Source organism: Elephantulus edwardii, unplaced genomic scaffold (assembly GCF_000299155.1).
Source record: "Elephantulus edwardii isolate Elephantulus edwardi_28Jun2011 unplaced genomic scaffold, EleEdw1.0 scaffold00052, whole genome shotgun sequence".
NCBI classification, from domain to species: Eukaryota; Metazoa; Chordata; class Mammalia; order Macroscelidea; family Macroscelididae; genus Elephantulus; species Elephantulus edwardii.
Window position 1 is genome coordinate 4021925 of NW_006399802.1, and position 16756 is coordinate 4038680.

At 46.8% G+C, this 16756-nt stretch overlaps 2 protein-coding genes across 2 annotated transcripts in view; both read right to left on the reverse strand.

Annotated features, from left to right (window-relative positions):
• TRIM14 (tripartite motif containing 14) overlaps positions 1 to 9519 on the reverse strand; it is a 34172-nt gene extending 24653 nt beyond the window's left edge. Inside the window, exons 1-2 of the mRNA XM_006886965.1 lie at positions 9304 to 9519; positions 5079 to 5174 (exon numbers count right to left, since the gene is read on the reverse strand). Of these exons, the coding sequence (XP_006887027.1) occupies positions 5079 to 5174; positions 9304 to 9519 (312 nt within the window). The remainder of the gene's footprint in view (positions 1 to 5078; positions 5175 to 9303) is intronic.
• Positions 9520 to 14739: 5220 nt separating this feature from the next.
• CORO2A (coronin, actin binding protein, 2A) overlaps positions 14740 to 16756 on the reverse strand; it is a 32881-nt gene continuing 30864 nt past the window's right edge. The window contains exon 12 of the mRNA XM_006886873.1: positions 14740 to 14871. Coding sequence (XP_006886935.1) covers positions 14740 to 14871 — 132 coding nt within the window. The remainder of the gene's footprint in view (positions 14872 to 16756) is intronic.

Consider the following 16756-nt stretch of genomic DNA (forward strand, 5'->3'; position numbering starts at 1 on the left):
TTTTTAATCTGTGTACCATCAAATTGGATCTGACTGGTACAGGAGAAGATTGTCCCTCCTTCTCCAGCAGAGCATCTGGTGGATTCAAACTGCATGCTTTTGGGATTGGAGTGCAGCTTCTTGCCTCTAGGCCACCAGAGCTCCCTTGTCATCAAATTCTTTAAGTCTGTCATCTAAGGTTTGAGTGAAAAATTAGTTAGCAGGCAAGGGTTGACCTTCCCCTACATCCTGATGCGTTTTGACCCTGAGAGGCTGTGGTGCTGGAGGTGGGAATGAGGAGAGACTCAGCTTGTTAATGAGGATGTCAGAGAAAAGAATGTCACGGGTATGGTAGAAGCCGTGTCCTAGAGCCTTTCTTGACTGTTCTCTATATTCAAGTGGTTGGTTAGGTCTCGCCATCAGCTGGGAACAAGAGACTTTGGGCCATATTCAAACTTTATTGTTTTATGGCTCAATTTCTGGACAGATGGCCCATTCTCTATCACTAGGTCTGGGTAAGCAAATGCAGGGCTGCACTTTTTTGCCACAAACCACCTTGGACTTTGATACCTCAGTGCCACAAACCACGTTAGCCATGACTGAGCAACATGTACCAGGACCTTCCACAGTTGGGCCTATTTAGCCAGATGTCCAGATGTATCACTTCTAGGGACGTGTCCCGAAGGAAAGAAATCAAAGTGCTGAAATGGTCACTGTGACGCTATTTCACATTAGTGAAAACCTGTGAATGGCTGAGTTGGGCAGCGTTAGGCAAACGGCTGAGGGACTAGCAGGCACACGATCCATGAAATAGAATGTATCGCCTCTACAGCTGACTGCAGGACGTAGGGAAGTGTTGTGATGTTAAAAAAACCACGTAACTCATTGCTATTGTGTTGGAATAGCTGCATCTCCAGTGGATTTTTGGAAGCTGTAAATCACACAGGAGGAGACTGCCCATCTTTCTCCTGAGGAGCCACTGGTGGATTCAAACTGCCAGAGAAGTGCTGCCTTTGGGTTTGCACAACTTCCCACAGAGCAAGCTTCCCTGTTGTGGTATTGTTGCTGCTGTGTACCACTGGGTTGGAACCAGTCCATAACTAATCCTCCAGGGGGCTTTCAGAGGCTGTAAACTGCATGTGAGGGGAGTAGCCACCTCTCTCCTTTGGAGAAGCTGGTGAATTTGAACGGCTTACCTTAGGGCTCACAGCGCAACTTCTTATCACTAAGTCACTGGAGCTCCCTGATGTGATATGAGACAAAGACCCACATACAAAACGAGATACTGTTTGGGTCAGTAAGAAGAAAAGAGCTAATACAGAGAGGCCTCTTTCCAGGCTCAAAAACAGAGAAATGATGATAAAATGAATCAATATTAAAATTATATAAGCAAGCTCAAAATCAAATGAATGAAAAAGGAAATTCTCAGGTGCCAATAACAAAAAGAGAGGTGGGTGTCAGAGCACCTGGCGGGTACTGGGGCAAGGCCGAGAGAGAGGACTGGGGGAGGTGGACGAGTCCATAGTACATTGCAGTCTGTTGACACAGGAGAGAGCTTTGGACACCGCCCATTCCAGCTCGGAATGGATTCACCAAGGGCTGCTCCACCCATGGACCCAGCCTCAGACAATCTCTCCCCTCTGGCCCAGGCAAGAAGCAAGGCATCTTGCCATCTACCTGGGACCATAACTATATGCACACATTGTTCACTTTGTGATTTTTATATCATTTAACAAGATACATCTAACAACCACAAGGTTTCACAATCAATACTCTTGGCACCAGCAGTCAGGAAATCAAAAGACAAATTGCATTGGGGAAGTCTGCTGTCGGGGAGTTCTCTAGAGTATGAAGAGCTAAGGTGCGTCTGATCCGGGCCACAGTCTCTGCAATTACTTGCTATGTGTCAGAGAGCTGGACAATGACTAAGAATGATAGAATAGATGCCTTTGAGTTGTGGTGCTGGAGAAGAGTGTTGAACATACCGTGGATTGCCAGGAGAACAAACAGGTCAGTCCTGGAGAGGGTGAAACCAGGCTGCTCCCTGGAGGCAAGAATTTTGAAGCTCCATCTTATATACTTTGGGCACATGGCCAGGAAGAACCAGTCCTTGGAAAGGAACATCATGCTTGGGAGGGTGGAAGGACAGTGCAGGAAAGGAAGACCAGGATGAGATGGATTGACTCGCTGACTGGAGAAATGGGATTAGGTTTGCCGGAGATGATGAGTTTGGGTCAGGAAAGGGCAGAGTTCAGAGCTGCTGTACATAGGATCGTTATATGAGTTGCAGGAGACTCAATGGCACTTAACAACAACAACAAGAACAAGATGTAACACTAAGATGAAAAGACACATTGTGGTAATTTAGTGCAGGTTACATATAACTTCTCTGCACCATCTTTGTAACTCCCTACAAATCTGTAATTATCTCAAAAGTTAAAAAACAAAGTTATGGGGGATTGTTAGCAAAAGAAAGAAAACATATTAAGTGAAACCTGTCTCTAAACCATCCCTGGAGTTTACACTAGTAATAACTTTTCCTTGGGAAAATCCAAAGTGTATCCATTTACAGATCTGCAGACAGTGATCTTGAGCCCTGACTTTGTTCTTCAGGCTAACAGTCCAAAGCACACCCCCCTTTGAATCCCTCTGGGCATGCTCAATTTCACTGTGTCAATCCTTAGGAACAGATCTATCTTCTTGAGTCCATAGTCTGTTCTTGAAGATATGTTGTTATGTGCCATTGAGTCACCTGTAACTCATATCGACCCATTGCACAACAGCTCTGAACCCTGCTCTATCCTGAGCCAATCTCACTGTTTCCCTAAGACTTAGCCCCATAACCTCAGTTACCATGTCAATCCATCTCACCCAAGGTCTTCCTTTCTTGCACTGTCTCTCCACCCTTCCAGGTATACTGTCCTTCTCCAAGGACTGGTCCCTCCTGGCTACATGCCCAAACTATGTGAAATGAAGCGTCAAAATCCTTGCCTCCAATGAGCAACTTGGTTTTACCATTTCCAGGACAGACTTGTTTGTTCTCTTGGATCTCTCTGGTGGCCTAATGGCAAGAAGTTGCGCTGCAATCCTGAAGACACGTGGTTTGAATCCACCAGCTGCTCTGTGGGAGAAAGATGAATAATCTCCTCCTGTGTAATTAAGTACCTCTGAAAACCTGTTGGATCTATTGGTCGGTTCCAATTAATGGTACACAACAGCAACAAACACAACCTCTAGTCTGTATTGAGGACATGAGAAATAGTAATTTTTAAGTGAAAGTTTACAAAGCAAAATGGTTTTCCAGCGAACAACTTATGCACATTTCATGTCACAGCATCGGCTGCAATTCCCTCAATGTTCACCGCTCTTTCCACTCGCCCCTGGGTGCTCTGTTTCCACCAAACCTTCTTTCCTGCCCCTTCTTGCCCTCTGAGCTTTGGGGTTTATTTTGATAAATATTGACCTTGTGGCCTTGTGTGGTTGGCTGTATTGAGAAATACATTCCTCTCTGGTGACATTATTAACTGTTTGTGGTTAGGCTGCAAGTTGATCCCCAAGGGTGAATTCAGCTCCAGACTTGAAGGGTTTCTAAGACTCACACACAGTCTGAGGGGGTTCAGTAAGTCTGGTGTTTTTTATGACTTTTTAATTGGTGCTTTACATTTCCCCCTCCCACTCTGTCCCTGTGATCCTATCACAGGGATCAGTAGTGGCTGCCCCAGTGAGTTCTGGTCTCAGGCTAGTGGAGTCTGTGGCTAGCACGGTCTATTAACTCTTTGAACTGTTGGCTTAGATTTTTTATTTTCTTCACTCTTTTTTGCTCTAGACAAGGAGAGACTAGTAGTTACATCTTTGGCTGTTGCTTGTAAGCTTTTAAGACCCACCACCACTACTTGCCAAAGTAGGATATAGACTTTTTTCTTTGTGAACTATGACCTAGCTGTCTCCCAGGACTGTGGTCATAAGTCCCCAAGTGCAATGATCGAAGGCCACAGGTGTAAACCAGAACCATCTCCTGCAAAGATTCTACAGATAGTGGATGCTGGGCAGAGGGCTGGTTCTGCCTTAGGTCTTTGTAATTGGTGGTCTCCACTCAGCTGGGAAGGTAGCTTTTGGCAAGTCTTGGGTGTCAGCTACCCTCACAAGGACACCCAGGTTCCGTATGATCACTCAGGGGCTCATGTAGCCCTTAGCTCATGAGAGCTGAGGCTGTGAGGGGAATTTCATGAGCCTGGGGTCCCCAAAAGGCCCCTAAAGCTGTAACAACTTTTTCCACCATTAAAAATGGTGACTCAGTAGTAACCAGTCACAACTTTCCATTCCAACCCATGAAAGAATCCATTTAAGTAAACATCGTTATGAAAGGGGATGCCTGAAGGAAGTACTAATTAACAAAATCTAGTTGTACCCGAGGGGGCTCTGTGGAGCAGTCTGCCATCCATAGAGAGTTGCACTGCTAGTCTAAAGGCAGTCTTTTCTGGGATTGTCACAGTGACTCTAACAGTGGTCTCAAGTATGAGAGATATGGTCAGGAAGGCACAGAATAGGGCAGGGCTCAGATCCACTCTTCGCAGAGTCTCTGAGTCATAGGCAACTCAACAGCACTTAACAACAAGACAGAACAGAACTGTCCTTTAGAGTTTCCAGTTGGGACCTTTGGTGACCTAGTGGGTAAAAGTTACACTACCAGCCCAAAGGCAGATGGTTCAAATTTACCAGCTTCTCCTAAGCAGAACAACGGACAAGCTCTTGCTGCACATTTCACAGCCTCTGAAGACCCACTGGAGGGTCAGCTATGAGTCCATTCCAATTTGACAACACAAAACACCACAGAGTTTCCAAGGTTGTGAATCCTATAGAAACAATTTTTTCTCCACAGAGCAGCTGGTGGGTTCAAACTGCTCTCCTTTCAGTTAGCAGACCAGTGCTTATCCACTATGACACCCCCAGAGCCCCTAAGATAAGGTCCAGTCCCCACAAAATCTAGCTTGCCTTTTGAAGTAGGTTTGTATCTTCCCTTGGCTCCCTGCTGGAGAGAAGCTGGTGTCTGAAGGGCAACATGGGCATCTCAACTAGGAGAGAAGGAGGTGTCTCCTTACCTTGAGCTTCTCAGCAGCATCTTCTATCTGGGCTATATTATCAATTTCTTGTTGCTTCTTTACTGCCAATTGCTGTAGACAGTCTTGGGTGAGGCTCTGTGCATGAGTGAAGAAACAAAAGGTGTACTATTGTCATGATGAGGAAACAGGGTTTCTCAATGATCACAGCCTCTCTCCCTGTGCTTTTTTTCCCTGCTGAAGTGGCTGTGATACGGCGACTTGCCCCAAATTATGTGGCAAATTGGGGGAATGATCTGGGCACCCTGATTTCTTAGAGACTCACATCAGGAATTCCTTAAATGTTGATGTACCCCGTTTCTTTTTCTTTCTCCTTAGGACAAATGACACTTGTGATCTGCTTTTCTAGTTCCTCAAACAGGACCTTAAGGCAAGTGGGTTGGGAGCTGGGGAAAAAAACATTCACTTATGGAGCAGTAAGTGAGCACTTACACAGCGGCCCTTCTATAAGCTGTCCTGGAGAAACTCTCCTTCTGTGGAGCGGACCTCTGGCCGTGGACCACAGGGCATGGATGTGAGAGCTTTGGGGAGGTCATATTACCCTCACCCTCCAACTTGAAAGGGCCCCCTCAGGATGTCTGGTTTTTGTTGTTGCTGGGTGGTATATTTTGGGTTTTTTAAAATTGTTTTTATATATACGTTTGTTTCTGAAAGAAAACAATACCCAAATCACTGCTATATGTAACTAAAAATATATTTAGGTATGTGCTTATGAGCAGATGACACAGTGAATATATACTTCTATTTGTATCCTTATTAACCAAAACCAACCCAAATCCATTGATGCCAAATCAATTCCATACTTAGTGATCATATGGGGCAGAAAAGTAGAAAAGGTCTAGAGAGCTTCCAAAGATGAAATCTTTCCAGACAGGACTGACAGGTCCCAGCTCCCAGCTGGAAACAAAGGAGGACGCTTCAATGATTTAGATCCTCCCAGAAGAGCTGTGGGTGAGCATTAACATTACTGGTAAGTATATTAGTTTTCTCCTGGACACAGAGCCTACTAATTGGTCCTAAAAGCCTTCTGAGGTCCCAACTCTTCTCACTATTTCTTAGTTATTGGAATGGATGGAAAACCTCATAAGCAGTTCCTTACTTCACCTCTACCTTGCATGCAAACTTCTGAGTTGTAAAACAACCCCGTGGTAGATGGAATTTGCTCCAGGACTTAATAAAACCATAAATGACATAGCTGAGCCTCTACATCTTGTGGTTTCTAACCTCTACACTATAATAGACAAAGTGCTAGTCTATAGGCCTTTTATTGTAAGAACTACCTTCCCTCTGTAACTTGATTTGTGCCACTACTAGAACCTCTACTCAGAATATTATTGCTTTTTAATTTTTGACTCATATACTTTTAACTTGTTAGTTAAATTTGTGTCTTCTAGGCTGCAACACTTCCATGATACATCTTCAAGGATATGAACATGTACGGCTAAGCAAAACTAATAACAGTGCATCTAAATTCCAAAATCAATCTCCATAATAGTCTACGTGTTTCCTACTGCCAAAGGGGCCCTTTAGAGTAGTGAGAGAAGATCTTCACCCTGAAACCCACAGCGTCCCTTTTCAGCAGGAAGTAGCTAAGAGAATACACTATCCCCTTATGAATTACGGTGAAGTCTCTCTCAGGGAGGAGTGACAGGGAATGGCAAAGGACACACTGACAAAGGAGATTAATCAGAACTGGCTTTGACAAGCACTGTGGCAATTGGACAATTAAAACAGACATTCGGAGCTGGGGGGAAGAAGAACGAACTGGGGAGGAGGGTAGAGAAAACAGTGCAACAATGAATGAATGAAAACCCAAAATCTCTGTAAATGTTCATTAAAACTAATAAAATTTCATAATAATTAAAAAAAGGAAAAAAACCATAAACCAAACTAATATGTTTGGGGAAAAAAATGCCATTTTCACAGAGTCAGCTCTGTGGCCTCATTGGCATCTTACCCCGTCTTCATGATAGGGGGTCTTGCACTCCACCCTGGACCTAGGTCTGGCTACCCCTGTCTTCTGGAAGCTTCCTAAGTCTGTTCCCTTCCTGAATACCTCCATAGAGTGTAAGGGGGATCTAGTGTTTACTGAACTGAATGATTATAGGCTGCCAGTTTCAAGCAGAGAGCTGGGAAATCGCCTGGCTAGCTGGTAAGAGATGAAGCCCTCCATTGTGAGAGAATGAGGTCTAAGTCCTCACTCTCCTGTTTGACCGAGACCAACGCTCTCACCTTTCTGAACTTTGGTTTTCCCAGCTGTAAACATGGATGACCCCACAGGGTCGCCAGAGGGTCTAAATGAGAAGCTGTATACACACACTTGGATCAGTGCCTGGCACACAGTATAATCAAGACATGAAGTTCTTGTTTTTATATGCAAGTAACAGTTGCTTTGGGATCTACTGTACGGTTTTTTTCTGGGTAAATGGGTAGAAAGGGAATGATCATACCTCAAGTATAATAAGTCCTGGTTTCTATTTCAGGAGCACATCTTTACCCCTGTGGGCTTCCTAGGTCTTCAAGTCTAACCCCTGTCCATCGCTCAAGGCCTAGTCACGTTCCCCAGCCATTCCAGACAGAAGGCTCTCCATGTTCAGGAAAAGATTTATCAATCTTTTACTTTTGTGGAAACAGGTTTTGAACAACGTTATGTGCTGAATAGACCACTGCTGAAGAAATGAGTGATGGGCAAAGCGATGAGTGGGTGGGTAGACAGATTAAAATGGGTACCCATGGGCAGGTGGACAGCCAAGTAGGTAAGCTGGATCTCTGGAAAACAGCCTTGCTAACAAGCTTAGCCAAAATCCACTGTCATCAGGGTTCTGAGGCTGCAAGTCTTTCCAAGGGGAGATCGCCTCATTGTTCCCCCGTGGTGGGAACTAAAAGTGGGTGGATTCAAACCACTGAGCTTTCAGTTGCTGTCTAGGGGTCCTTAATACCTTTATGGAAAACTCTAGTGTTAAGAAGCTGCCCTGAGATCCTGAAGGCACATGGTTTGAATCCACCAGTTGCTCCATGGGGGGAAAAATGGGTAATCCCCTCCAGAGCAATTAACTGCCTCTGAAAAACCGCTGGAGGGTCAGCTACAAGTCAGTTTTAACTAGACAGCAATGAGTGTGAGGGTTTTTTTGAAAGGCAGGTCTCAAATCTAAGCCTCTGCAAGCCTGACCTCCCACCACTGGGCTCATTTCACCTAAGATTGTTACAGGGTGGGGACCTGGGATCCTTTACCACGCAGGGACACAGAAAACTTCTGGAAGGTAGAATCAGCTTCTGCCAGAAATCTGAGGGCCCGGCTTAACGCTGAAAGACAAAGAGAGCTGAAAGCTGAGAGAGAAAAGGAAAGTGAAAGGAAGGTGGCTGAACAGAATCAGAAAATAAGGCAGGACTGGAGGAGCAGCTCACAGCCGCCTAGAATCACACTCGGGTGGGGACCCCAGGACAGCATGGGCTCTGTGCGAGCAGACAGTGTGCCAAGGCCTGAATTCAAGGCTTGCCTCTACCCCTCAGCCTTAGTTTTCTCATCCATAAAAAGGCTGTAATATTATTCACTCACTCACTGCCACAGAGCAGGAACCAATGCATCGCATCGTTGACCCTCCACTGGGTTTCTGAGGTTGTAAACCGCCCAGGAGGCGACTCCCGCCTCTTTCTCAAGAGCTGATGGCAGATTCGAACCACCAGAAAGACAGGGAATCTGGATTAGCTGCACAACTCCCTACAGCCTAGGCCCTCTAACTCCGGGCAAGGTTTACCACTGTGGAGTGGAACTGTGTGTACAAGAGAGGGAGGCAGAGACAAGGTAGGAGAAGGGATATTGGGGTTCCTTCCTGAAACCAGGCAGTCCATGGCCTTTCCGCAAACCCCAGATAGAAAAACCACCAGAAGAGGTATCTAGAGAGAAGCAGCTGTTTTCTTGGGGAAGTGGGAGTGGTTAATTTTTGATAAGAGGCTGATTTTCTTCCAACCCGAAGTCAGGGTTATAGGAGAAAAAAGTCTGAGGGTTTGCAGCCTGGAGTACTAAATTCTGACTCCCAGCCTCATCTCTTCTTCTACGCTTTCACTGAGGGCCTTTGCCCTTCCCTGGGCATCAGTATCCCCTTTTGAAAAGGCTGATGATTGTCTCTGGGTACCTCCAGCGTCCCCAGCATGTCCCCTCTCAGTCCGTTAAGCCCCACTGCCCCCCTCGCGCCGCCCCCAGCCCCACCTGCACATGCACCGCCTCTTCCAGCGCCAGGCGCACCGGGTGGCCGCGGTGCGCGCCCAACACCGGGCACAGCGCGCACACGCAGCGGTGGCAGCGGCGACAGAAGAGCTCGGCCACGCGCTCGCCATGCTCCGGGCAGCGCCAGCCGCGTGCCTCCTCGGCCTCCGCGGCCCCTGGCCCCCCGGGGGTCCAGCTCGTCGCAGCCGCGGACGCCATCCAGCCCCCGGCCACGGGCTCCGCGCTGCAGGGCGGGACTCGGAGCGGAATCGAAAGCTGGAAAGCTCGGCGGGGGCGGGGCGGCTCCGGGCAGGCGTCCGCTTGAAGGGCTTGTAGGCAGCATCATTCGGCCAAGGGCTGTGTCAGGTCCGAGCTGGCCAGTCCTGACCGCTGCCTGCCCAGAGTTGGCAGAGCCGAAACGTAGGCTTGTTCCTAATGTGCTCCCTGAAGGCAAGGGAGAGGGCTCTTCTGGATTTGTGACTTCATCTGCTTAATGCTACCAGTGCACTTAAGCCCAGAACACAGCAGCCAGTGAGTGGGACCCAGGTTGACAGCAGCTTTCCCTGACAGCCTGCACTTTACATTGCTCTTGCCTTTCTCTAGGAAAAAGAATAATTTCTATATTTTGTAAGGTCAATTCTAGGACTAAAGTGCTTCAGACCATGGTCTTTTAATAATTTGTTATGCTGCTGAGAGCTGGACAATAAGGATAATAAAGACTGAGCCTTGGAGTTGTGTTAGAGAAGAGTGCTGACTATCCCATAGAATGCTGAAAGAACAAACATGTACGTCTTGGAGAAAGCGCAGCCAGAGTGCTTCTTGGAGGCAAGGATGGCAAGCTTTGTCTTACTTTGGGCGTGTTGCTTGGAGAAGGATATCATGCTTGACAAAGTGAGGAGACGGTGAAGACCCTCAACCAGGTGGATTGACACAGTGACTGCAGCAATGGGCTTAAGTATGTCTGAGACCGGCACAGGATGAGACAGGATTCAGATCTGTTGTTCATAGGGTTGCTAGGAGTCCTACTTGACTGAATAGGGTCTAGCAACATACTTGTAAGGGAGCTCTGATAACCTAGTGGTAAGAAGCTGCACTGCAATCCCAAAGGCACACAGTTTGAATCCACAGTTTGCTTCATGGCAGAAGAATGGGCAATCTCCTCCTACTTGACTTACTAACTGTAGGGTCAGTGATGAATGAGAGGGTTTTTACTCGACAGCACACAACAACATACTTGCAAGAAAGAAGGTTTGCTTTCAAGTCCAATCTGACTGCTGAAAACGGGTTATCAGGGAATTGTGCTTAGCACGGTTTTCGAGGCCTGGTGGTTTGGAAATAGATCACTGGGCACCTTTCTTCTGGGGACCTCTAGGTGGGCTGGAACTATCAGCCCTTAGGTTAACAGTTAAATCGTCTTCACCAGGGAGGCAAGCAGTTTGTTAGTAATGGAAGCGGACCAATCCATAAAAGCAGTGTGAGAATGATTGAACAATGCCATCGGTGCCAGAGAATTGTACGTGAAGAACTTAGGAAAGCTCTGTTGTGTGTATTCTCAGCAACAAAAATAGAAGATACGTCTATAAATGGATTAAAAAGAAACGCTGGCATCCAATTGTTCTAACTAGGCTAAAGCTTCAGCTTTCACTGAGAAGGCCCTTGTCTTTGCCCCTCCCCCTTTCTCTATGCTTTGCTTTGATTGCTTGGCTGCTACCCAGAGGTTGATGGTTCAAAACCACCAGCCATTCTAAAGAACAAGAAGTGACAATCTGCTTCTGTAAAGGTCATAGCTTTGGAAGCCCTGTGCGCAGGACGGTTCTACTCTGTCTTGTCGGAGCACTGTGAGTTGGACTCATCTTGAGAACAAAATCAATCCTGACTCATAATGAGTCTACAGGATACAGCAGAACTGTCCCGTAGGGTTTCCAAGACTACAATCTTGATGGAAGCAGACTCCCACACTGCTTTCCCTTCGAGCCCATGGGTGGGTTTGAACAATTGATCTTTTTGGCAACCAGATAAACTCCAGCCACTCACCAACAAGGAATCATGTGTGTATTATTTCCCTGTGTGGTACCGGGTCCAAATATTGTTGTTTCGGGCCCTCAAGTCAGTTTTGACCAATAGTTACCCTATGAACAACAGATCTGAACCTAGCCGTCTCCCGGTCCATCTTCCCCATCTTTAATATGCTCCATTGTTACAGTCACTGTGTCAATTCATCTTGTTGGTTTTCCGGTCTTTGCCTAACCCTTCACCTTTATGGATGATGTCTTTGTCCTCCTGACAACAAGCCCAAGTGTGTGAGACCCAATGTCACCGATAGGTGCCATCAAGCTGATTATGAACCACAGTGACCCTCTGAACCATGGATCCCTGCCCTCTCCTTGCCATCCTCATCATCGGATATGCTTGAGTGCATTGTCCGATTCACTGTGTCAGTCCACCCTGAGGGCTTGCTCCTTCTCACTGACCTTCTACTTTCCAAGCACGATGCCCTATTCCAAGCACTGCCCCCTCCAGTGTTCAATTAGTATTTGTGGAAAAATCAAGAAAAAGAATGCTTCGTGTAATAAAAGGTCTATTCAGATTTTATTTGTTTCCATTGCACGATTCCACAACATTTATTTTAACTTTTGCTATTATTATTATTACAAAGGTAAAATTTCAGAAACAATGATAAATCATTTAAATGGTTTCAGGCACAGTTTCATAATAAAAGCATACATTTGAGCCTTCTTGTTTTTATCTCTCTGATATAGTTTCAAGCTTTGTTCCAGGAAGAACAGTTATTTCAGAGCTAAAGTTGATACGGAACCACCATTACCACCAAGCTTATATTCAAATTCCACCCCCAGTTTTAGGAACTTCCTGGGTCAAGAGTCAGATGACTTCCAGGGGTTGGGTGCACCCCCTGCCACGTTCCGCTTCAGCAGCTCAAGGACATAAACACAGAAGTAATTTTAAAAAAAAAGTGGCTTAAAAAAATAGTTGGTAAAAATTACCTATCCCTCTCCCTTGCTGAGAAATAATTTAAATAATTTACTCTAAGTGTTAAAAAAAAAGGAAAAAATATCTTCGCACTGTTTTTAAGCATGAGGTCTGGGTCCCTCAGGGGTAAGAGGCTTGTGAAGGGAAGGTGCAGAGAGGCTGCATGCTTCAAAGCTCCCAGACTCCACCACACTGTAGCCAATGACCTTGGCCATGAAGTTTCTTCACCTGTTTGAGGCTATGTCTTCCCTCTGAACTAACAACTCCTGTCTGACGTGCCTGAGGGCAGGCTGCATCAGTGAGCAGAGGCGGGAGGGCTCTGTAAACTGTGAAGTGCTGGCCACACATGAGGTGGGAGAGGGAACCCCAGCAGTGGAGCTCTGCTTCCCTGACATGCCTGGAATTTGGCCTTTTGTTCCTCCAGAGCACAATAAGGCAAGCTTGGCTGGGGCCTCAGGCTGAGCAAGCCCAGCGACTGAGTGAACGGAAGACGAGAAAAGGAACAAGAAGCTGGGTGGCTGGTGGGAGCAGACAGACCTGGGGAATCAGCTATGGCGAGGGAGCAGGCAAATGGGACCCCAAAACTCTCATCATGCTGCACTGTGTCCCAGAGAGACCCCAGTAGGGCTGGGGACAACACTTCTTGACGGTTTAGGTGCCTTCAGCCAGGACTTAGAGGAAGGGGAGCTGAGTCTCAGACTCTCTGGGGACTCACTGTCCTCATCTCTACTGAAAATGAACAGACTCACCCAGTGGGTCTCCGTCCTCTGCACTGCAGAAGCGCCTGGGAGCTCACGGACACACACAGATGCAGACACCGGGGGCCTGCTCGGGACAGTATAACTGCTCTGGGTCAGAGCCTGAGCGCCTGTATTTTCTGAACACTCTCCAGGTGAATCTTAAGTACAAAACAAGTCAAAACCTAAGCTGCTATTGTTGAGTTGGTTCAAAGCCAAGTGCACAGGACAGAGCAGGATTGTCCTGCAGTTTCTAAGACACGTGTGAATCAAGTCCAGTGGTGACACCAGGCTGAAGCATGGCAGGGATTGTGAGGCCGGCACAGGACTGGCCGTGTTCTGTTCTGTCCTGTGTGGGACGCTATGAGTGGAAGCTGCCTCCATCTTTTCTGGAATCATCCTTCACAGTGGAGGAAGCTTGCTGCCGGCCTCTCTTCAGCTGGGCAGGGGGACGCTCTGAATCTCCTGTCACTTCCAGGCCCTCTCTGGGGTCTTTTTCTTTACCACTTGGAAATACAGAACCTCAGAATGAGATTCAGAACACAGACTCATATTAGAGGGATGTCAAAAAAGTCTTAGACTGGAAGGAGACTTGAGGGCCATCACGTCCCGCCTGCTTGCCTGGTGCAGCTGTCTGGGTCTCCCGAGTGGGGGCCAGAGGGATCTGTTTGCATACTTCCAAAAAGGGAGATACCTTCTCTCCTGGGGGCCTGGGCTGGAATCTGCCTCAGGGTGGTGGAGGAAGTGGGCTCTGAGCCCATGACAGCTCTGATGGCACCTCTCTGATATAAAGGATATATTCTACCCACATCCCACTGACTCAGGGTAAAGAGAGGATGGCTCTGACCCCCTTCTCTGGTTCTAGGATTAAGCTGAAACTTGACTCATTCCCTCAAAGCTAAGTGCTCTCTGCCTCTTTGCCTGTGTCCTGCAGCAAACATAACTCTTCCCAGGAGCTTCCAAGGCCAAGCTTTTCAGACTCAAGTGCTGTATCTTTTACAAGGCAGCTCATTTAAAGGCCTCCCTTAATCAGATGGGGTAACTGAGACCAGAAGAGGAAGGACTTGCCAGAGGTCACCAAGTAAGTTAGGGGGCAATGGAGTGAGACCAGAAGCAAGGATTCCCAGTCGGCTGGGAATGGCATCAGACCAGCAATAGACTCACTCAGCCCTAACATGAATATTCTCATGTCAAGGTACTTGTCCTCTGAGGCTCAGTTTCCCCACCTGTAAAATGGGGGAGTTGGACCCAATTACTTATTTTCAAACTTATTTTTGGTAGCAGTATTATGTCTCCCATAGAAGCCTGGTGAATAGAACTAAGAGAAGGAGGGTGTCTGGCTAGCGCCCAAGAGGGGAGCACAGCCCTCCAGCTCGACCTCTCCCTTCACGCTATGAAAAGCACGAGTGGGTTCACTTTCCAGGTCCTAATGTCCTCCAATGTTCTTTGTCTTTCAGAAGCTGCAGCTCATCAAGGACCCTTGAAAACAGAGGACAAAGTATCAACTAAAACCAGTCCATTTGGAAACTTCTTGCAAGAAGACCTTATAGAAAAGAACGACACCAGGTCCCACTGGAATCTCTCTCATCGACAAGAGTTTTCTGGTAAAAAATATAGAAATAGTGGTTGTTGTCGGGGGACTTGCAGCTTGGTTCGAGACCTCCCCACTGAGCCAAGTGGAGTCCCTGAGGGCGAGGAGGGCAGAGGTCCCTGTTCAGAACCTCCCTGAGCCCATCTGCAAGTTTTTGATCTCCAGTTCCAACTGTTTGGCCTGCACTTCACGCTGCGTCAGCAGCTCCCGGAGCCTTCGGATCTCCTCCTGTTGCCGGTAGAACATCTGCAGCAGCTGGGAAAGGGAGAGGCAGAGGACCAGGTCATCTAGGGTCACGAAGACCAAGAGTGCAGAACATCAGCCGAAAGGCTAAAGGACCCCTTTGACCTCTTTTGACACTGAAAGATGGAGATGATCAAATCAATGTACCCAAAGCCCAAAGGTGCTGCCAAGTCACCGCACAGATCTTTTCTAGTATTAAGGGAGCACTGGTGGCTTAGTGGTAAGGAACTGTGCTGCCAACTCAAAGGCAGAGGGTTTGGATCCACTGATTGCTTGGCGAGAGGAAGATGGGCAATTTTCTCCCCTGCAATTTATGGTCTCTGAAAACTCACTGGAGGGTCAGCTAGGAGTCAGTGACAACTAGTCGGTCAGCATATAACAGTGAGATAATATAAAGGGCCCTGGTAGCATAGTGTTTTGGGTGTTGTGCTGCTAACTGAAAAGTTGTCAGTTCGAATGCACCGGCTGCTCTATAGGAGAAAGATGGGCAGCCTCCTCCCATAAAGATTTACAGCCCTGAAGACCTGAGGGAGGGTCACTATGAATCAGAATTGACTCAAGAGCAGTTTGTTTGTTTATAATATAACTTCTGCTTTTATTTGCCCAATAAATGAAAGCCATAAAGACTTCAATGTTTCCAATTTTGCCTCTTTGAACCTTTATAAGACAGAAGAAAGGAAACTTGATTCTGAAGTCTGGAGTTTCTGCCACCACTAAGCTGTGTGACCTTGAGCGAGTTACTTATCTTCTCTGAGTTTCCAATTCCTCCTCTAGAATGGGGGGTGAGAAAAATCTTTTCATCCTTGTAATTGTTATCATGGGACAGAATGGGAATCTGGTATTGTGTGTTCTGGTAAGGACTGTCATCTTCCTCCTGGATGTGCATATTCCTCTTGGAGGGTGACAGTGCTTAGACTCCATTCACTGGGAGACTGAAGTGTCAGAACCCTTGAAAATTGGTTATTTTAGACATTGTGTCAGCCCTCATTGGGATGGAGCATGGTCTTCAGCTACCTTAACTGCAGACAAATGGTCTTGCAAAACATCAACAGCTGTGAGATCAATAGAAGAGAGTTCTTTCCACACCGTGAACAATGGCAGAGATCGTGGTGGAAAGACTGCAAAGAGCCTGTGGCATTGCTGTGAAGAGACTGTGGTAAAGTGTAAACAGAGGAACTCTGGAGATAAAGGCCACAGTTACAGTTTTTGCTTGCTGGATGACTAAGGAAACTGGAGGCTTCTTGCATTTGTGCTGTTTGAACTGAACCTGGAATTTCACTACTTGAGGAACCATGCCTTATTAATCTGACTTGGGACTGCTGAACTAAACCTGGACTTGCATGATGATAAATTTTTTGCCTACCTCACTCTCCAACTTATCTACCTAATAAAGCCCACAACTGTGAGTAAAGTCTGAGAGTCTTGAAACATACATCAGACTCAGTGATTGGTAGAAAAAGGTTCAGGAGCATGTGTGGGCTGGCATACTTGACTTTGTAGCTATTTGTATAGTGCTGTGGACAAAATTGATGGAACAGTTTGCCTTTATGAAGTGAGTAAAAGTCAGACTCAGCCACCCTCACACTGTGCTCCTTTCTCAGGGACCATTTCCTATGCTCAGACATTGACCCCAGGGTATGAAGACCTATAGCGAGTCCTCAGCAAAGCCAGGGCTGGAAGATTTCTGTGAGATGCCAGCTCCTATGTTTCTAGCTCCTGGAGAGAAACCCATGAGAGCAGGGACTCAGCAGACTGCCTTTTTTTTAGCTCAGGTCTTTCAAGTTTTTCACTCTTGACAGGGTGCAGTCTTACCCTTTTCTAGTGTTTATTAAACTGCCGTGGAGCAAATCCTAGAATATCAGAACCAGAAAAGACTGCAATACCTATCAGGTCTCAC